This window comes from Micropterus dolomieu, linkage group LG19, assembly GCF_021292245.1.
Source record: "Micropterus dolomieu isolate WLL.071019.BEF.003 ecotype Adirondacks linkage group LG19, ASM2129224v1, whole genome shotgun sequence".
Taxonomy (NCBI): domain Eukaryota; kingdom Metazoa; phylum Chordata; class Actinopteri; order Centrarchiformes; family Centrarchidae; genus Micropterus; species Micropterus dolomieu.
In genome coordinates this window covers 30,690,938-30,713,383 of record NC_060168.1, presented here as the reverse complement: position 1 = coordinate 30,713,383, position 22,446 = coordinate 30,690,938, and the positions used below count along the sequence as shown (strand labels likewise).

The 22,446-nt window shown below is 40.1% G+C and overlaps 1 protein-coding gene across 1 annotated transcript in view; it reads right to left on the bottom strand.

The window, feature by feature from the left end:
- The window catches only part of fat2 (FAT atypical cadherin 2), a 116,398-nt gene that overhangs the window by 75,413 nt on the left and 18,539 nt on the right, over positions 1 to 22,446 (bottom strand). The window contains exons 4-8 of the mRNA XM_046029806.1: positions 13,249 to 13,307; positions 12,485 to 12,796; positions 11,188 to 11,395; positions 1,096 to 1,235; positions 147 to 209 (exon numbers count right to left, since the gene is read on the bottom strand). Coding sequence (XP_045885762.1) covers positions 147 to 209; positions 1,096 to 1,235; positions 11,188 to 11,395; positions 12,485 to 12,796; positions 13,249 to 13,307 — 782 coding nt within the window. The remainder of the gene's footprint in view (positions 1 to 146; positions 210 to 1,095; positions 1,236 to 11,187; positions 11,396 to 12,484; positions 12,797 to 13,248; positions 13,308 to 22,446) is intronic.

Sequence of the window (22,446 nt, the reverse complement as noted above, 5' to 3'; positions counted from 1 at the left end):
TCACACAGGGTTTCATCTCTGACCATAAACATAATCATCTGTAAAGAATCCTTTTCGATATTATTGCTCTAATAACTCGCCTGTGAGCTCTACCACTCTGAATTATGCATTTTAATGAATCTCTCCTGGATTTCCTTGCCTCTCACCTCGTACAGCTTCTTCAGGAAGACAGGACGATGCTCATTCATGTCCAGCACACGGATGTAAGCCTGCAGTTCGGAGAAGGAATACACATGGTTTGAGAAAATGGATGCTCAGCATGAATAACATCAAATATGGAAGGTACCGCAGTTGCTTCACATGCAGCACCTGAGCCGCAGCTGCCTACAGGATTTAAGATTAGATTCAAATCAGATATTTTCATATGAAGACATAAATAGTTGTTTAAGCTCAGTGGGTTGATTTGCACAATGAAGGTACCAGCACATGTATAGTTTGTTTTCTTTGATCTCAACTGTGATGGAAAAGGTTATTTTGTAGCTTTTTTTGTAGCAGCTTTAGTTCATAATGTGTAGTTACAAGACAACTTGAACTTTAGTGAACAAGTCTCATGAATATAAAGTGCCGTAGCTGGTTCAGAAGAATGGGTTTTGGTTACTTCTATCTTTAAACCAATACAGTGGAGTGTTTTATTGTCACTTTCTGATGTTTATTTCAGATTACATTCTCACTTCTATATAACTACGTAGTAGTTCTGCAAAATGTGAGCTGAGCTGGTCATTGTTGGATATATTTTAGCTGTTAATGACTTTTGGCTGTCTGAATATACTGAAACCAAGAGAAGAATCAGTTGTTGCAAATAAGATAAGGTGTAAAAATAACAAGGTAGATATCATAATCTGACAACCATGCTGAATTCATGTTCATGTTCCTGGAGGAAAAGAGGGAAAAAAAGGCCTTTTTCAGTTAGAGTTCCTACTCAAACCAGAATTATCCAATCCTGCCATCAGGAAAATAAAAGTTCTCATTTGGTATATTTGCAAATTTCCACATTTCTGTCGTTCTTATTTGTTTGAATCCTACAAAAGTTTTTTTTTATTTTTTTTTTTATACTTTTTGCAAGTACGAGCCATGGTTTTGGTTCATGTTTCTAACCTGTGTGGTGGCGTTGTGGTGGCCATCGGTAACCCGCACCGTGATGTTGTAGTTGGAGCGTCGAGCCGCATCGAGCCGGCGGGCAATTGAGATGGTTCCTGTATTTCTCTGGATGTCAAAGTCCTTTTCCTCATCGCCACCTGAGAGAGAGACAGATGGAGAGAGACAACGAGAAATTTATTCCATCAGGTGTTGATGCTACAGTATGTGGGGTTATGAATCAGGCAGTGTCCAGCTGTCAGATGTAATATCTTCGATGATGTTTCAGACTCTGCAGGTCTGATTTTGACTGGTTGCAGGAATGATGCATCTTGGCATTGTCCTCCAGCATCTGAAGAACTGCAGTTTCCGTGTGTGTGTGTGGGGGGGGGGGGGACATGTTACATGACTACATGTTCTGAATGTAACTGTTTATGATATTATAGACACTTATTATATCCAATTATGTACTTTCGCATTGCAAATATTGTCATGAATTAAGAACCAATGTGCAGGACAAGGATTCAAGCCAACAATGCATCACTACATCCTGACTTAATTGCATAAACTGGTTTTTGAAAGTGTGAGTTTTGTAAAAAAAAAAAAAAAAAGGTTTGAAAAACAGAGAGCAAAAAACAGATTTTCTTCCCTTCATATGAACCCATCCATCACAGCAGGACTTTTTCATGGCCTCTTATTTACAGACAGAGCTGAGAAACCAAGTGAGACACAAATACCCTCCCACAACAGCAACAATACTGTCTGTCAGATCACCTGTCTTACCTTCTGTCTATCTGAATTGAGTTTTGGGAAGCAGCGACTGACATTGTCATCTAAGGACTCTTAGTTGATTGACTTTAAGGTGACCTGTGGAGTTTGTGAACACTGGTGATGCTGAAGTTCAAAGTTTTGATGAGATGGTTCTTGTATTGTTTCTACCATGATGATGCCAACACCCCAGGGCATTAATGAACCCTAAAAAAGGTAGCAAAACACTAATAAAAAAGGATAAAAAGATTATAAGTCAATGCCCTTTCAAAGCATTGAAAAAACTGAAATGTTGCAAATGTTTCACAGAAAAGGAGACTGATACTATTGATTTATATTTGAGAGTTTATAAATCCGATAATGATACATCACAGCAGGGATTCTTTAGTTTTCTTTCACGTAATAACATGAAGAAACATTTTTGATGCAAATAAATGGAAATTTACGGTAGAAAAATAACCTTGTCAGTGCATTTAATGTTTGTAAGATAACGCATCCTGGTGAGATTCACTGTTTTTTTGTTTACAAAAAAAAATTAATATTCCTTTAAATCCTTGAATTGAAAGCTGAGTTATCTGTTCGTGTTGCTGCCAATAAAATAAAATCTGCAGGTGTTCAGAAATCCTTTTCTTATGCATTGCTGTACCTATAGTTCTGTTCTATCCTTTATATATCCGGTTTTGTCAGATTATTTGCTGACTGCATGCTGGTTTTTCTTCTTCCTTTTGTTCGAAATCACCTCATTTTGAGACATACTGTGTTTTGAATCCGCAGTAACACTGACTCACTTTGTCCATCTGTTTCCTTTATCCTCTCTCCCTTTTATTTCTTTCCATCCTTCTTTCCTTCTCTCTTTTTCTCCACTCTTTCCTCTTCATCCTGCACCCCCGTGCTTTTTCTTGCTTCATGGCTTTCTTTTCTTTAGTCTTTCTCTCTCTCAGCAGGTTGTGTGCATGTATGTGAGAAAGGTAAACCTCATGCCTGCTCAGCCAGATGGTGTTTATTATTAAGATGTCCATCTTGCGAAGGGCTGAACACAAACACACACACACACACACATAGTTTTATACCTCTATACATGTTTCTACTTCTGTACATGATTGTTGTGACTGCATTCACATCATTATGCCACATTTTAATTTATATCACGTATCATTTATTTAAAAAGAGTGGAATGAAGCACTACTACACTGCTCTAATTTTCTACCTCTTGTTCTTTTTTCCTGTTCCATCTCAACATTCTACACAACCACAAATACACACACACTCTCTCCGTTTGTTCTTGATCGATAGATAATTGGGTCATCCAGGGGTCTTTTTCTGTCAGTTATGCTATAATGACTGAGTTGAAAGCACAGTAGGGTAACCAGCCACATTGACAGGTCTGTTTAACTGACAGGTCCTGAAATTGACTTCCTGTAAGACACAGAACAGTTCCCAGGAAGCCTTTCATGGAACAAAGATGGCTGAATAAGATGCAGCATCGCATATTGCCTGCAGATGTCTCTGCACAGAGAGGTACTGTAAAAGCAATTTTTCACTGTACTGATCATCGGGAAGATATGATATCCACGCTAAGGTTGAAGGTTCCATTCCCTCTGAGGCCAGCCGTGCAAAAAAATATCTTTTACTCATGCTAAATCTATGCAGGAGTTTAATCTATCTATCCATTCTTCCATCCATTGTCTGGATGTTTACATGGGTCAGGGCTAAACACACTCTGATAAACCCGTTGAACCTCCTTAGCATCAAACAGCAGGCCGAAATGAAACACTGGCAAGTGAGGAAAGTGGAATGTCTAGCTGCTACATAGCCAGATATTGTTCTCAGGAAGACTGAACTTTGGACTTGTGTTGGACATGAGTCCAACTGAATGCTACTGTTACTCTGGGTCCAAAAATGGTGGCGCCAAGTAGTTGGCTCATCTCTCTATCCATCTGACTGTGTGTTGAGACAGAACGCAAATTTCAAAGGATCCGCAACTGCATACAAAGTCAATACAGACAGGAGTAGACAGACCGCAGGGAAAAGTAACAACCAGAGTCTTTAATTAGTTCTCAGTTCAGTCAGAGGGTGAGCTGAACACGAACACACAGCCAGTGTGTCTGCTGCTAACATCTGTACAGTTGGTCCATTGGCTTTTTGGGGTGAATAAACATGGACTGTACATATATTCCAGATGTCAAATTTGCGCATATGATACAAGACAGAAATTATCTTCGCTTTCTAACCAGAGCAATCTCAAAAAAATACTGGCCAGACTGCCATTTCAATGGTCCTCAGATGATAATTCTTAAATCATCTAGGTGACCCCCTGACCTTTCCTCAAGCCCACTATCGAGTCCGAATCCCACCAAATCCCCAAATCTACATGGCAGTAATCAAGATATCACTATTTAATTTCTTTAGGTTTGAATAATGATACAGCCCACCCTCTAGCACTACCCTCAGCAGAAACTCAGTACTGTAGACTACTAGAAAAACAAAGAGCATGTTGTTTGTTTTATCTGTCACCTTTGTATTGCAGGTTATAATGAGCACTACAGCCCTACAGTATTACTCTACTGCTTTTTTTTGAGGAATTGTGCCGTAAAATCCAGTGAGCCATTTCATATTATACTGCACTGTACAAATCAACTTGACTTGTAGGAATTATTCTCCATCCTTTTTTCCACCACGTAGGATCAGTACATGAAATGTTTTATAATGACGGAATACATACGGAGTATTCTGAAAAAGATATGCTTCAGAGTTGAATAGCATTGTTGACTCACTCAAAGAGCCAGACATTCCCCTCAGGGCAAGTTGATGAGGTTGAAATGACCACAAAACAGATGTCCTTTTCTACTGCAACTTCCTCCAGCAATTGCTCCAAGGCAATAATACAAGGAGGTTTAATTTCTCAACTTGTCCTGTGTTTGCCTCAGGGCCTCCTCCAGGTACCTGACCTGCCTCCACATCTCTGCTCAGGAGAACAGCTACACGGTGTCCTCACCCTGTACACAGAGAATCAGGTCAACTTTCCAACAGAGAGAACTTCATTTTTTCAGATTTAGACCACAGCTCAGAGACTCAGACAACAGCTGAGGGTCAGAAATGAAGGTCGATTGATTCTTTCCTTTGATACTCTCTCTTAACCCCACTCCCCCCTTGCTGTACACTCACAAAAACTTCTACAAATGTGCGGCAGATGGAATGGGCTTATTTTGTTGCCGTTGTTTATAGATTCTTGTTCTTCTATCAGTAAATTTGAATCAGAAAATATTAATACAGTGTATGCTCATCCACTATGTATCACTAGAAAAGTTAGGCCAGATGTCCACTTGACGACATTTCACATCACCACAATACATTTCTCATATTGATCTTGGCCACTTACTCTTCAACCACCGCTATAAAATATGGGATCACTGTCAGGTGACCAGATAAGAGAAAAAAAGTTGATGAACGGGGTTAATTAATTGAAATGATAATACATATTTTATATATCATTTATGAAGAAAAGATTTAAAACATTCTCCGATTGGAGCTTCTTAAATGTGAGAGTTTGGTCTGGGTTAAACAAACAAGATGTAACGTGTTAATCTGTGAGCTTTAGAAGTGCTGGTAGGCGTATCAGGCTAAGAAGTCTTTCTGCTAAGCCAAGCTGATAGCTGGCAGTAGCTGTATATTCACCAGGCAGGTATCAAAGTGCTATTGACCAGCTCAACTAACTCTTGAAAAGAAGCATATTTCCCAAAAGGAACAATTTCTTTAAATTGTAATCCCATCCTTTAATGACGGGGAAATGTTTTTCATTCTCACTGTGTTCCTCAGGAAACCCTGCTGGATTCAGACCCCGAGAAGCCTGAACTCATCCACTCAAAGCAGATGCTCAACCCTCCCCCTGCAGGGGACAAGCCTCATCCTCCAGCAGAGGGCCACGGCCTCGGGCCTGCAGGTGCTGACCCTCATTCTGACCACATCACACCCAGCTGGGACCCACTCCAGCACAGAGATCACAGATCACAGTCCAGTGAAGTCAGAGGGACGCTGCATCCATCCAAACAGCAGAGATGCACCCCTCGCCTGCTCTTTGATATCCTGTCGATGATTTTGTGTTACCACTTGGCTCTAAACTCAGCGTGCAGTTTTTGTGCAGATTCACAGGAGGTGTCGAAGTTATTTAGACATCGATGGAAGTTACTTATCTCACGGCCAGACAGGCTCGATAGGCATCTGGGTTCTGCTGCTGGAGGGGAGGAAGGTAAAGCGGGACGATAAATACCTGATCATATCTGCATGGGAGAGAAGTCCAGTGACATAACATTCCCACATCTGCCAACGCAGAGATGAGGGTCGGTCATAGACAAGTGGGGGACAGAATGGGATGGAATAGATGGAATCGAATAAAACAGAATTAAAATACAGTCTCCTGTCTAGTCATCAAAGTAAAATGGAAATTAGGTGATGAAAAATTTGGTGATGTCTTGTGATTCTCACAATTAAAAATACAATGAGAAGAGAAGAGAAGCGAAAGAGGAGATGGATGATTTGACAGTTGACAGGCCATCATTATCATGTTACGTTCACAGACCACACAGGGAGAAAAACGCTGCACAATTATCCAACACTACAACAAACACTTCAGCTCTGATTGAATGAACACACAGCTGTCAGAGCTACTGCACACATGGAATAAATAAAAATGCAGAGGCGGAAAGCCACCTAATATATTAACTCAACTACCATATAATTTGTACTTCAGTTTTTCAATTCCGTTAGACTTTATACTTCTACTTTGGTATATTTCAGTGGGAAATATTGTACTTACATGCACATGCCCAAAAATGTAATGTATATACTACATAATATTATGTAATGCTATAGAATCAAATAGTTAACCGTGTATTACATAGTTAGCCTTAGAACGACCTGGACCCGCAACAATTTTATAACATGGCTTACAAATACATTTATCAGTACTTAAAGTAGTAAACAGTGACCTAAAGGGGGGCATTATTCACTATTACTGACTTTTTTTTTTTACAGTTAATACTTTTATAATACAAGAATTTGACTCACAATTGAGTAATTTTCTGTTGTGTCCTTTAGTTAAATAAAAGATCTTCCATCACTGACAATGCGGTAACTGCTTTCACATCTAATTATACAAAACATAAGATATATGTACTTTCAACTTTTTCAGTTGACCTACCCTAACCTCACATTTACAATGACAGATTCTGGCGCCCGAGGCCAAGCACTACATCGCATTCACCATTCACACACATTCATACACTGCGCCTAATGGTTCTTTCAGACCAAAAGCGAAGCGAGCGTTTTGGGCGGTGAGTTTTCATACAAAGTCAATGCAAAGACGCGTAGAGCCGCAATTTCCTGTCGGGCGGCGCGAAGTGACGTGAAGGGGGCGGGGCCAGCAACGCAAAGGAAACGCAAAGGAATTCGCGTGAGCTGAATATTTTCAACTCAAGCAACAAAGTGGCGTGACGCTGAGTCGCGATAGCCTATCGGTGTTGAGATTGTCCGGACATCACAGACAGCTTCAGAGTGATGTGTGGAGAGGGCCGGGCAGAGCGGGGGATTGAAAATCTGCTGGCCGGCTGCGAGCTGCTAAACTTGGGGGAGAGGTGCAGGGAGCAGACACCAGTAGTCGGTCGGATTCTGTTCTGAGTTAACTGCTTTTATTAAATTAGCTTTTTACTTTAGTTTTTGGGATTACAACGTTGATTTATCTTCACTGGAGCTTCTCAGCAGCTTCCGTGCACATCGGTACCAGTATTGTTGTTAGCGTCGTTAGCGCTGTCGGACTATGACTTCGTATTTATATAAAAACCGGACAAAACTGGGAATTGCTGGGAGAAAAGAAAGCGAGGAGGTTGAACTACCTGGTCTTGCTGACAAGACAGCATGAATTCATATGTTTAACAAATCTGCATCGTGTTGTAGTTATTTCGGCATCAGTTTAATCCGTTTATTGCTAATTAAATCACAGCAAAATGTTTACTTTGGGTTCATACACTTGTAGTAATGGCGAGTTGTGTTTATTCACGTTATCGCGTTAAAATCGCCTTCTCACGTTGTGTGTGAACTTGCAGCGAATGTACTCACGCGAGGAGAAAATTCGCGGTTGGTCTGAATGCCGCATAAGTGCTCAAACATTCACACTGGCGGAACAGCCACCAGGGGCAATTCGGGGTTCAGTATCTTGCCCAAGGACACTTCCACATGCAGCCTGGGATTGAACCGCCAACCTTCAGATTAACAGGCAATGGGCTCTACCTCCTGAGCCACAGGCGCCCCTGTAACTCCGCACCAGAATGTATTTAAGCAGCTTTAAACAAACACAAAGAAAAACTGATCATATCGCTTGTATTATGCTATGTTAAGAACACATACTGTACTGCAAGGCAAATACACTGCAAAGCAGGAGCTATTCCATATGAAACACACCAGGCGGGAAATGAGTTGCTTTAGAAAACAGCTGCCCAACTGAACTACACACTCATCGCTAAACAATTTAAAAGCTACAGATTCATACGAGATGTGTGAATGAGCCGGAAATATTTAGGAAATTGTACAGTTCAGTTTTGGATTCCTTTAGGTGCTTTCTAACCAAATTAGCATATATCATCAGTGTTAAACATATTTCCAAAATACCCATAATAAATCTTTCTGGCTCTTTTACGCTTTAATCATTTTGAAGACTATATTTTACTGCTACACGTGTGTGTAGATTCCTCAGGTCGATCAGGACTCCTCTGCTTCGTGACACAACGCAACGCATGAATGTCACAAGACGTAACATCCGGCGTCAGCAGCAATGAGACAACCGAATGTCCCCTCAGGGATGCAGAGAGTGTCTGTTGTGTTCCGTTGGGTTCTGGCACAGATTGAGCTTGGCACAGCAAAGTGAACAGGAGGAACCTCGGTCTTTCTCTGCACACGCTGCCCCGCTTGGCAGGAAACAGCCTGGCAAACCCTGATGTGTTTTCCTGGGAGGCTCAAAGGGAATGAGAAACAGACGCCTCCGGAGTCACAGGGCTTATTTCCACTTCAACTTAAAATGTTGTAACGCCTTTTGTTTTTCATAATGCTCTCTGTGACAGTCTTTCTCATAGTGTCCGGGGCTGAGAGAAGCCAGGGTGGAGGGAAAAGGAGAAAGGAGGATGAAAAGTGGAGAGAGGAAGAGGAGGAATGGCCAGTTGTCCCTCGTGTGGCGATCTGGCAGGTGATGAGAGGAGGAATGCTGCTGATTTATCCTCACAGAGAGAAAACGTCCTGCTGATACCACTGACACCAAGACCTTTCCTTCCTCTCCTCCTCCCCCTTTTTCACTCTAATCATCCATCACAACTGCGGTTGCAAGATTGTCTTATTTCAGCAATCTGTGTACAAAACACACACACATCTTTTCTGTCCAGGTGCTAAGTCCAAAAGAGTTGAAAACAAATAGATCTGCACACCAAATAACTCCTGTAAAAATGTTTTGTCTTTTGCTGGTGACGGTTTGAGCACGAGGCTCTTTCTCAGACTCAGGAGCGGAGTCCAAACAATATAAGATACCATCGATTTCGCAACAACTCACAACACAAAAGCAGTGCTATCTATCTATCTATCTAAAAAACTAATATTTCTGCTAAAAAAAGACATAGACATGTCATAGACATCAACAAACAAGGAATTATGCCAAAATCTACAGCAAAATTGTGAAGATTTGGCTGAAATACTAATCAGGAAACATACTTTTTTGACATTTAATGGGCACGTGTCTGCAAGTACACTGTATTAGTTGAAAATTAGGATAAACTTGGATATCCAAGGTGAACAAGGTCAGTCAAACCCAACGGTTACAGCCCACTTCTACTAAGCCTTACATTCCCCTCTCTAAGGCATGTGAAAAGCTGGGTCTGTCCTGTGATTTTCTTTTTAATGGCCGCACAGTTACTTTTCTATGGATTTAATGATGAGAGAGTGAGAGCCAGGTGTTTTAACTACCAGACCACCAAAGTGTTTTGCCTTTTTTCATTTTTCAAACCCATAGTCTCTCGTGTTGTTTCTAACAATAAGGTAAAATGATAATCTTTTAATAATTGCTCGCCAGCTGACACTGTACACAGGTCGGCGCAATGGGCTTTTTTAGCCCTGACTTATTTCTCCCAGGCATAACAGGGAGGAACAGCGGATTTAGCCAACAAAAACAAGACACAACTGTAAACAGAAAGTGAGATGGTCCAAACATAACCATGAGCGTGGCAGCTTCCATGTTGGTGAATCTATGCTATTATAATCTTCTTTTCCATTCTGCATGTTTTAAGTGCACTGATGTACTGCAAGTCACACCTAGATATTTCCTGCATTACTAGTAAAGTTTGGTATCAGAAAACATCCATCTAAAACATCAACACCAACCAAATCCCTCGGGATCAAAGAGCGTTCAGGGAAAAATCCACTGGAAAACAAGCATGGAGACCAGATTCTATACCAACAGGAGCAAGGCAAGTACACAAAGCAGCCACAAAATAGGTTGGGATTCAGTCAGGCATGGGGCCTGGAAACGCTTGCTGCTGCCCACCCTGTTGCAGTCTTTCTCACTTTCTCCATCTCCACTTAAAGCCACATAAGTTCTGGCAAGCTGAACTTTTACAGGAAATAACTGAAGTTTAAGAGGCTTATTTAGGAAATCATTAAAAAGAATCACCACACAACAAGTCTTGGAAAAACACTGAAACTCACAGATTGATTATATGAAACCGTAAAAATATCAGAGAGTAAAGTGTCTTCTTTTAACCATGCCCTTCTCTGCTCCAATATCATTCTCTGTTGCAGGACTTTGCTGACCTTTAGAAAATAACTTGTCTTCTGTTCATACTGAGGCTCATATGGATGGATGATGTTTGTAACCTGTTTGTATTCTCCGGTGCGAGTCGGCGCTTGACAAGTCAGCACTTTGGCTTAAGTGGCAATATGGTGGATGTCAGATATCATTTCCTAATATGTGGTGCTTTTTGCCTCGGCTAAAGGAGCTGAACGTCACACAGAAGCGGAGACGGAGAGACTCTCTGTGATCTATGAGAAGTCATTACACAGTGATCACTGAGCTCTGATTTCAGGTGCTTTTTTTTGTTTTCTTTTCTGTCCTTTCTAGTCAAATTGAGCATGTTGTGGAAATAAATATAAATAGTTTTTTCATCCATCCCATGTCTTCTTTTGGAGATCATTACCCTAATTTGTGTCATGCTTGTTTTTAACAGAGCTTGAAGTTTTTCCTGTTTTCCTCAGCCTCACCTGCACAGCTTCTGATCAATATTCAGAGTGTGTGCACGTGTGTTCATTTCCTCTCACCTATGATGTCAAACCACCTCTGCCGATGGGTCTCCGTCATGATGATGCCCACCATGTGAGTGATAGGCTCCGTTTCCATGACAGCAAAGGTGAAGAGGGGCTCATCAAACGTGATTGGCTCAGCAGAGGGCTGTGGGCGGGCGATCCACTCTATGTCAAGTCTCGCTGTAGACGAGTGGGACGGGGTGCCCTGGTCTGTAGCTTTAATCTGGAAATTAAATTAAACATTTTAATAGTTTAAAAAAAATAAAATAGAACTGCTGTAAGAGAAGACTGGAGACAGAGTAGTAAGTCTGGTTCTGCCTATCTCACAGAACAGAAAGGCTTGGTGGCATGGGTGCCCACAACATCAAATCTCAATTAATGGCTGCATGATGTCATCACAAGTAAGAGCGAGTGGCAGAGCGTTTAGCTGTGTGAAATTGTGTAACATTTGAACTGCATAACCAAGCTTCTCTTCATCATTTTCAGCCAAATTTAAAACTTGTTTTATTTACAGAATTCCACCAAAAAATGCAGGTGTTTTAAAAAAAAAAATAAAAAAAGAATATCAGTTTAAACTGTGTTTAAGCAAGATTCTATGTTACTGTACACAGATGTTGTTTTCTGCTGCTGGTTCTACGCCCTCAGGGTAAACAGAGAGAGACAGTTAGTGCTGCAAATGGTATTTGTGAAATAAAATTTTCAGCCAGACATATGTAGTTAGGATTTTATTTTATTTTTTTTTGCATTCTGCAAAACTTCTCTTTTTTTTGTATGACCACGTAAAGCAAAAATGTGCAAATCCTACACAAACTGGCTTTAAATCCACCTTTTACCAATTTTTATTTGTTGACAATAAGAAAAACAAAGAATAACACCAACCTTAAGCTGCTCAATATATGTCAACAGAAGATAAAATCTTACAGAAGTTTTCCCTGCTGATTAACCTCTTTGGCTTCCATAATGCAGAGTGATGACAAGGACTGTGAAAATTCATTGGTTTTACAGCAGGTCTTGGTGAAGTGCCTTTCAGGGTATTAAGCACGGGTAATTGAGCATCTTTAGCAGAGTGGGTGGGCCCCGGTCAAGACTTTAAAGTCTCCACACCTTCTACAGAGACGCAAATGAAGCACATATCTTTAGAAAAGGTATTTACCTAAAGCCTATTGAAATGCAAACTAATTATCACTCTTGCTGAAAGATGGGAGGCACGTTTTTTGCTTTGGAGCCACACAACTCCAAGTGGGCAGATCAGATTTGGCAGCAAAAGCGGCCAAAAGATGTCATTACCCTAAATCACGTTCTGGAGACCTACCGTGAGAATACTGTAGTTTCCAGGCCAGAAATCGCCGTGCGATGTCACCACACCCGTCACTGAGTCAATCTCAAAACGCTCGTCCCTGTTGTCTTGGAGCTTGTAGGCCACCACAGCGTTTGAGCCCTCATCGTCATCACGGGCGACCATCCTGCAGACTTCCTGTTTACCTGCCTGGAAGCGCTGTTCAGGCAGCTTGACGTGGAAAAGTTTGTCTGTGAACTTTGGTCGGTTGTCGTTGGCATCTAGAATTCGGATCACGACGGTGGCGGTGGAGCGCAGTGACGGGGATCCATTATCTACAACGATTACCTGAGAATTAAGAGGAGAGTTTAATGTCATAATAACTTCTACATTTTTTTTGTAAAGCTAGATGGAACCCTGTTGGCAATAAAAGACAAACAACTCTGATCTTCCACTGTTAATTTGACTTTACTTTGTGATGAAAGAATGATGTATGATTGATTTATATAATTATTATCTGAAACGTTTTGGCGTAGCTCAACATGTGAAATTTCAGATTTAATTTTGTTGTCAGCGTAAGAATAAAAGGGCACCAGTTTTTCCAACTGAGAAAACGCTGAACACAAACTTTTCTTTTAGTTGCAGTGCATCCTGGTCTATCTCCTGCTCCTGTGAATTTATTGATACTCTGAACCTCAAATGCACTACAAAACAGCTGGATTCCCTGTTTCCCTTTTTCAGCATCAATCCGAAGGGAAGTAAAAAAAAATAAAATAAAATGTTGTTTTCAAGAGTCTCACCTCAATGGTGTGTTCTGGTTTGTCCTCCCGATCCAAGGCCAAGAGAGTGCTGATAACACCTGCGAGCACACACACACACACACACAGAAGGAATCAATCCTGTTAGTGTGCGAGTCCCAGGAACTACAAGTGTTAATTACACGTAAACAACAAAACAGACTGGAGTGTTACTGCTTCTGTTATTGTAGGGGTGTGTGTGTATATGTGTGTAGGTCTCAGAGCAGTAACAGAGCTGATTGCACCTAAGCAAACACATTTTGGTTTATGGATGTTGTTTCTGCTGTTGTTGTTCTTGCTAGTATGTCTGTGTGTGTTTGTGTATGTTTACCCGGTATGAGGTACATCCTCTGGGGTCCATGCAGTATCAGTGTGTATGTCAGTGTTTCTGTGAGTCTGTTCAGCCAGTTTTCAGCTATCAAACACTTGAACTTGGAAAATGCTTTTTTTTACCTCATCAACATGTGTGTGTCATCATTCATATTGATATCTACATTTAGTCTTTTCATTTACTTTTGTTTATATATTTAATTCATTGCATTTGTCTATGTAAAAATCATATTGTATCAAATAATATTGTATTGTATTTGAACTTTTGTATTACGTAATGTGTTGTATTTCAACTTACGGTTGAAAAAGAGATTTTTAAAAAGCTAGTAAATGGACCAATTTGTCACACTACTGTGTCCAATACTATTTAAAAAACAGCACATTAAACCAAATAATGTCAATATGACACCATTAAATAAATGTTCATAATCAACTACACATTGCAGACCATTTATGGCACCACTGTGAATCTGTTGAAAAGGTAATGATCATTATATTTCTAAATAGAGAACAACCCTGGCATTGTACAGTTTTCTTTTGCTTTGTCCCCATGCAGTGCTTATTTTTGAGCGGAAGAAGACAAGACAAGTCTGAAGACGAAAATTGGCATGAATTATTCTAAATGCGTTGAATCACTGATTCACTGGGCTAAAAAGCCAATCAGAGAGCTCTCTCTCCTTGACAGTCTTCACCGTCCATTCAACAAGCTAAATCAGCAGAAGCACCATTTGATACACGCCGACTAGAAGCAGCGATGCCAGACTCAGTGAAAAACGACGTCTGACTGGCAGTTTGGTGAATCAGCGTCTGCATCTCGAACAGTGTGTTTGTTTCTGATGAAAGATATAAAGATGTGGCTCAACCAGTTATTCAGACACATCTGCTGTGTGTGTGTTGGGAGTCTGTTTGTTTGAAGCTGTTGGGAAACCTGAACGTTCTACTCACTTCAGACCTATAACCTGCCAGGGACTCTCAACAGTCTGCTGGTACGCTTTTGTCAAAAAAGAAAAAGAAACCTTAAATATGTGTAAAGATATATGAAATGTTTTACACTTGTGTTGCACACATGCTAAATTTAAACTGTAGGGCTTCTAGTAGATTAGTTGACTAATATGTAAACAGGCTCATTCATTCAAATAGATTTTTATAGTCTGGCAAAAAAAAACTGAAGAAATAAAAATGGAGAAACAATCTGAAACGTTTTTTACTTAATCCAACCAATCAGTTAGTCAGAGAAATCACTTGGATTTATCTCTTTTTCCTGCAGCTGAATTCATTTCCCAGTTGGGATTTTGACCTCATCTCATCTAGTCTAAATAAATTAAGTGAAGTGTTTTAGGGCAGCTGGTAGTGCTAATAGGAAAACCAGAGACACACTGGCAGGTGATGACTGCTAATGCTGCTGGTAGCATAATAAGAGGAGTTAGGTGGCAGAGTGTGTGGATAAGAGAGATGTGCGTGTTTATCCTCTTCCACAGCAACACAAAGCCCCCATGTTCAGTGTTCATCCAGATTTATATGAGAATCTGACACTTCTCAGCTTCTGAAAGGATAAACATCGGGTTCTGCAGTAACAATAACTCTACAACGGTGTTACTAGAGAGAACTTATAGCAGACATTTGTACAACCTCCTGTCCCCTCAGACGTCCACTTGATCATAAAGATGATTGAACTAAAGTTAACTTTTTATATGGAAACAAAATTAGGAACATTTTTAAAAGTTTGATTAAAATGGTCAGATCATATGCGTAAAAGGGTTGATAACATTTTTACACTTTTATGATATTTTCTATTTTCATTTAACTGTTTTACTGTGTACATATTTTTATTGTTCAATAATCAGCTAATGGTCATCTCTAAAGCACTTTGAATTGCACCTTCCACTGTATTTTCAACATTTTAGTTTCTATGGCCTGGATAGATCTTTTCTTTATCTCTTTATGTGCCAAAAACTAGTTTGCAATTTTGTAATTGCTACCTTTTATAATAACAACCAACTTCATAACCCTTCGTTCAAAAGCTAGCAGCTACAACAAATTATATGCAACACATAGTTGAAATCGACCAAAGGCTTCAATCAGTGCCTGGGAGAAATGAATAATCAGAGGTGGTAAGCGCTGACGCCCCAAGCCACATCAGCTTGTGTATTTTTTTGCTGATTGTTGTTGATTCGACAACTGACTCTAAACCACATTGTCCCAAAACCTCTACTCTCTTTGGCTTCTTTCCAACGGGTCATTCTAGTTATTTTATGATTATGTAAAGCATGTATTAGTGAAGTGCCTTTTTTTTCCTTTTAAACCTTTATTTATTCCTTCAGGTGAGCTTCACTGAGAGGAAGCCTCTCTTTTGCAGGAAGGCACTGTTACACATTCACACCTGGAAGCTGCCCAGTACAACCGCAGCCTGGTCTACTGGCGACTAAGCAGCTCCACTGGAGCTGTTGGGGTTATGGGCCTTGCACCTCAGTGATGGTAAATGAGGGAGGGCAAGCACTGCTTGGTTTACTTTCCACACCCAAATTTAATCCTGCCGGTCCGGGAATTAAACCGGCGACCTCCCGGTCACAAGCTCCCTTCTTTAACCTTTGGGTCACCACTGCCCAAAAATAAATATTTAATATAGCATAATTACAGCTTCACTATGTTTGAGCTTCTTTGTGTCACAAAAAATGTATCTGAGTAGTAATAGCAGTATCAATAATCAATCAATCAAAGCATAAAAGAGAAACTTCAGCGGTTTGCTTACTGCTGGATAGATCAGCGGAACAGAATTGTTTATGAATAAACCACTAGACAACATGCATAGTATATATGTCATTGGAATCACACGATTTGTGTAATTTAGGTTGGTTCTGTTTATTTGTTAGGACCCTGCTCCCACACCTCCTCTTGTCTGCCTCCTTGGCAGACAAGAGGAGGTGTGGGAGCTGTTCTCAGTAGACAGAGCTGGTGAACTAAGTAAAGTGAAAGCCCTGCTGAGGGTCGTTGAGGTCTTTTACGACAGTGCAAACAAGTCCTGCTGGGAGGACATCATTAGGACAGGTGGGGCACATTAGAAAGTATGTTTTTGTCATCAGTGCAGACATGGGAATCAGGGGTAAAGCCTCGTCTCTCCCTCGCCGCCTGTTTTCACTCAGCCGTGCTGGACGGCTGTCAAAACCACGTGAAGATAAACAGTGTTCTCTGGCATGTCAGGGCCCGGTTTATTTGCTTGCTCGTCTTTCTCTCTACACTCACTACCAGTCTGCTATTCCACAGTGGCTACTTCCCATCTTGTTTTTTTTTTAAATGTAGCCTTTATTGCGCTCAGTGAGCCGTGTCAAGCTCACGTATTGAAAGGATATGTCTTAAATTATGCTGCCTTTCTGAGCAACATTTCAGCAATATTACTGAGGGAGTGGGAAGAAGATTCTCAGGCTCACAGAGTCAGTTGAACATATTAAGATTGCAAAGCAGGAGTCTGAATTCACTCGGGTTTGTTTAGAAGGAGAATTTCTCTTTTCAACTAAGATTACAAAATTACCTCTTCATGAACAAATGTATGCAAATCAAGTCGTGTGTGTAAATAAGCCCCTGGAAAGAGCAGCAAACGGCCCAATTCATTGCTAATTGCAAGAGTATATCCACCAAGCTTGCGCCCCTGGGCCTCAAAGTGCTCCTCATTATAAGATCTCAGAATCATCCAAGATTCTGAGATGGAAAAGCTCTCTACTCTTGTTTGCATGACTTACTAGCAATGATATCTGATCACTGCAAGAATTCTGAGTGGACAAAACTTCTCAAGGTCAGTTCAGTGATCAGTTATCCCAAAATAGACAGAATGAAAAATGACAAACAGTCTGGAGGAAAAGGAGCAAAACAAGGATAATGTTATTATATCGATCTTCTGTGTTTTGTTCTAATTGTCAAGAATCCCATGAAAAGATGAAAAGTAACAATGTGTTAGTTCATCTCTGAATACCTTCGGACTTCTGTGACACTCTGTCCTGAGCCCACTGGTTCGTAATGAATTTGTAAATCTTTAAAAACCTTTATTTAGCCAATGTTATTCAAACAGAGGGAAACAGTGCATTTGTTGGGGACTATTTTCAGCAGCGATTAATCCACATGTGATGCTCTAGTGAGTATTTGGAGCAGCAGGGTGGTGAATGTGGGACTGAGACAAAATAAACTACAGTGTGTGAGCAACAGTGTGGCTCACTGATGTTTTTTTTAATAATTTCTGGACAACAATGACACAGAGGAAGAAGAGATATTAGGCTTTGATAAACACACAGTGCTTGATTTGGGTCTTTTCAATGTATTTGTTGGCAATAATGAAAATTCAGAATATCACCAGACTGATCCTTAAACGATAACTAGTTCTCACTTTGTGGTTGTGAAAATTGTATGTGTATGACAGTGTAAATGTAAAATAATTAAAATAATCTTATATTTTGTGAAGCAAGGTGCTTTAAGGTTCTACAGTAATTTTAGGATAGTAATTTGTTGTCGCTAAATTCTAATGAACATGCACATTCCTGACTTGCCAGGGCTTGTCAACAAACAACTTTTTTGTAAAACACAAAATGGCATTGTCCTGGCCTCCAGTACCACCGTAGCAAATCTCCGACTTATCTTTGATCAGGATATGGCTGTAGAGTTCCCACGTAAAACAAACTTCAAGGAGCTGCTTTTTTTTATTAAGCCACTAGAACACTGCAGAATTCAGGTTTACTTGTGGTTCCTAGAGTCTCCAGAAGTAGAATGGGAGCCAGTGCCTCAGCTATCAAGCTCCCCTCCTGTGGAATCAGGTCCCAGTTTGGGTTTGGGAGGCAGACACCATCACCACATTAACGAGTAGGCTAAAAACTTTCCTCTTTGATAAAGCTTATAGTTAGGGCTGGCTCAGGCGAGCCCTGAACCATCCCTTACTTATTCTGCTATAGGCCTAGACTGCCAGGAGACTTCCCATGATGCAAAGACTTCCTCCTCTCCATCTCCAGCTGTGTGCATTCTTATCCCATTAATCCATGTTGCTCACTCAGCTTCTTCTCCTCTCTCGTAGTTTTGTGCTTCCACGTCTCTTTCCTCTCTCCTTCTGTCACTTTCGGCAGGTGTTTCTGCCTCCTGAGCTGTAATGTCTAGATCTGTGGTTGCAAGCCACCTACTGAATCCATGTTCCTGCTCAAAACTATTATTCTTTTTATTACTAGTATTACAATTACTATTACTAATGTTATTTGTTTTATTACCACTACTATACAATATGGAAATTGCATTGTGCTACTGATTTTGGTCATTTGGCACACCCTGTTTCTCCTGCACAAACCTGTTGTCAAAGTCAGACAATAACTAGTTCAAAGGAATTCAAAGGAATAACAATTTTGCAGATTGGACCTGATTTTATATGCGTTTCTCCGTCGTTCCCCTGCTGAAACTTTATCAACTAATTCTTTGAGGCTGAATCAGACGGACATTTTTGCAGTATAAAGTTTCAGGAGAATAGCAGCTTAATCATAAACCTACATTCAGCCATGAGTCATTTTCATCAAGTCGAGGCATGAGTGGTTTCTACACCAGTCACCCTGAACATTTGTGGAAATAAGCTGAGGAGTATCGTGTTCTAAAGATCAGGTATCAGCAGCACGTTTATGCCCTTTAAGGTAACACAATCTGCCTCATTTACACGGACTTATTTGATCAGGGAATGCTGATTTTACTTGTATTGTTTATTGTCTGATGATTTTTCACGACACTTATGGGTGAAGCGTTGCTGCCTTTAAGTAAAAGGTCACATTATCTGTGTGAATGTCAACATATCCAACATATTTGTTCCAATTTAGCCACAATAGAATTAGTGAGATCACTTATGTTGGCTGATAAGGCCTGGCTTATTTTTTATTTTTAGTTCTTCCCAAAGATGTTAGATGGGGTTGTTCCACACCAATCTGGGAAAACAATTTCTGTACCAGGTTGTCCACATTCTTTTGGCAAGATAATGTCTTTCTGGAGCTTCCATGAGGTTACAATTTCAGTTCATGTAATGCTGAGCAAGTTTTATAATGCTAATGTTGTCATAATTGTTTTATGAAATATTTTTAGATATAGCTTCTTGGTTTAATTAGGCTGTTTTTGACATTTGTATCGTATAGTTTGTAATCAGTTGAGTTATTTTCAGACGCTTACATGTGATTGATTCTTTGTTCCTATTTTTATTTTATGTGGACCCATGGAAGACTAACTTTTGGAAGCTAATGGAGATCAGATTTGAGAATGAAGGACACATTCCACTAGCTTTTCTGCATGAATTTGGGTTATCGACATTAAACATAACCCAGTCTACAGCAGAGACAAGATATCAGAAAAATTTAAATGTAACATGTAAAAACTACACACAGACACAAATCCCTTTTCAACCAAACATCATTTCATCCTGTGTTTGTATGCATGAGTAAAGTTATATCAAATACACCTGGTTTTGCACAAAAAGGCATGTTTAAATATGACACTCTCCAGCTGTTTCAACACCTTCTTACCTCCATGCCTTTGAATGACGTGTCTTTATTAACACAACTCGCCCTCTCTGCCTATAATCCTTTGGTATACTGGCCCTAAGGTGTGGACAAACACCAGAGCTACCTGAAGATTATATGACGACAACAGGGCTTGCAGTGGCTTGCAGCACAAGAGCTAATGCTACGCTAATTTGCCTGAACATCAAAGTCTTCACCAGGAGAGTCCGTTGCAACTGTCAAACATGAGCACTCACATACCTCAGGGGTAACTAAAACAGCAGGGGGGTAAAAGGACTTTTACCTCCCTGCTGTTTTTCTCTACAACTGCACATCATTTCAAACCATGGATGAGTGAGTTTGTGAATGACCTCTGAAGGGGTTTCTCATTATGAAGTTTAATTTTTAGCTCTGCCCTTTCGGCGACACTCCTATGTTCTGCATGGCTTGCTCTGCTCAGACGTGCAACAGTCCCCCACCCCCACCCCTTGTGGGAAATAACACTGTTAGGTTTTACAGCTGCAGCAATATCCCTGAATTAAAATGTCAATCTGCCATGGGGAAATGGTGACAAATACAGATATGTTGAAACGATTTGTGAAAGAAGGCACTGAGGTGCTATAGATGTCTTATATTTACAAGGAGAGTTTGAATCAAAATGTAAATCAATCAATCAATAGCCTATATTTCTGTCTAAACTGCTTGTGAAATAGGAGGATGACACTGTGCAGGCTGTTCCAATTACATGCTATATCCCAGAGTTACTGTATATCTGTCTGCCCATTTGTTAGCTCGCTAAAAGTTTCAATTACATTTTTCAGGGTCATGCAGAACTATTAAAGCTGGAAGGGGAAGGTGCGTAGAGGATTCAATTTTAAAACAAGATCTATATTATGTTCTTATTCTGCATATTATTCTTGTAAGTGCAGTCTTTAATCATCATAGATAATCTTAGTTTAGTAAACAGGCTTGGGGAGAGGATTAGATAAGGAGGGAAATCAGGTAAAGGTAGAAAATTGGAGGAATGTTTGCATCATGTGACATAACCTATGTGTACTATTTCTGTTGGATCACGTTGAAAATCAAAGAAATAAATATATATTATTTTATATAAAACATGTTATAATTTTAAACCACCTGTTAAACCCCACCTGCTTACATGTTTGAAAGTTTGGTATTTCAGTTAAGTACCCACTAATTTTAAGGCAACTGAGTTATAACTATTATGCACAAATAATGTAGATGTAACTGTCATGGGGAAAATAAAATGTTGTTTTTGAATGATGATAAAGATTCTATAATGATGTTTGTACAGGCTCAGATTCATCTGAAAGCCTTTACAGGTTTGTTTGTAAAAAAGCAGACCCTCTACCCTGGGCAAAATACACCAAAAACAGAAGCTTAACTCACCAAAATATCTTAACAGGATGCAGAAACATTTTCTAGGATAATGTTATCTCAAGGTAATCAGTGACTATTTCCCCTTCTTTAACTATGAAGATGCCCTGCACCAAAGGCACCGTGATGCACATTGCCTCAATTTCTGTGCAATTTGGATCATAACAGAAATTTTGTTCACTTTTACAGACAATTTTACAATGGGACTTGGTTATCCACAAGACAGGTTAGGAGTAGACATCAGGCAGATGAAAGCCTGTATTATAAAGGCAACATGTCATATCATGTTCATTCCTTTTGTGTGTTTATATATTTTAGAACACAAAATAACCAATTAAATTAAGATTTAATTTGTTTCAACTGCATGTGTTGTCATCTGTTTTGAAAAGGTGACATCCAATACCACTGGATTTGCAGTAAAATCAATCAGTTACTGGCAATTGTTTGCATATTCCATGGAAATGTATAGTTTTATAGTAGATAACGTTTGTTCATTCACTCTTTATTACCTGTTTTGGGGTCCACATCAAAGTACGTCCGGTGAGATTCCAGCATTTGAAAGGAAAGCTTCCCCTCAGAAGAAGTGTCCACATCTTTGGCCAACACCTGGACGACGGACTTGACCTTGTCCACATTCTCCTGGACGGATGCAAAATACACTGGCTGAGAAAGTTCTGGAGCGTTGTCGTTAACGTCCAGGACCTCCAGGAAGACATGAATCCATGAGATCAGGGGCTCAGTCCCCAGATCAGTGACGTAGACAGAAAGCCAGTAGTGAGGCATCATCTCGCGGTCCAAAGTCTCTGTTGTACGAATCACACCTGAGGCACATGAAAGGGTGGGGAATTAATTGTTCACTGTTTTCACTTGTGAAGAGCACACCAGTATTTACTTGTTTCAAACCTGCTGCTGTGCCCCAGGAATTACAAACACTTCGGCAACATGGGTGACACTTTTGTGTTGCTAAAACCTACTC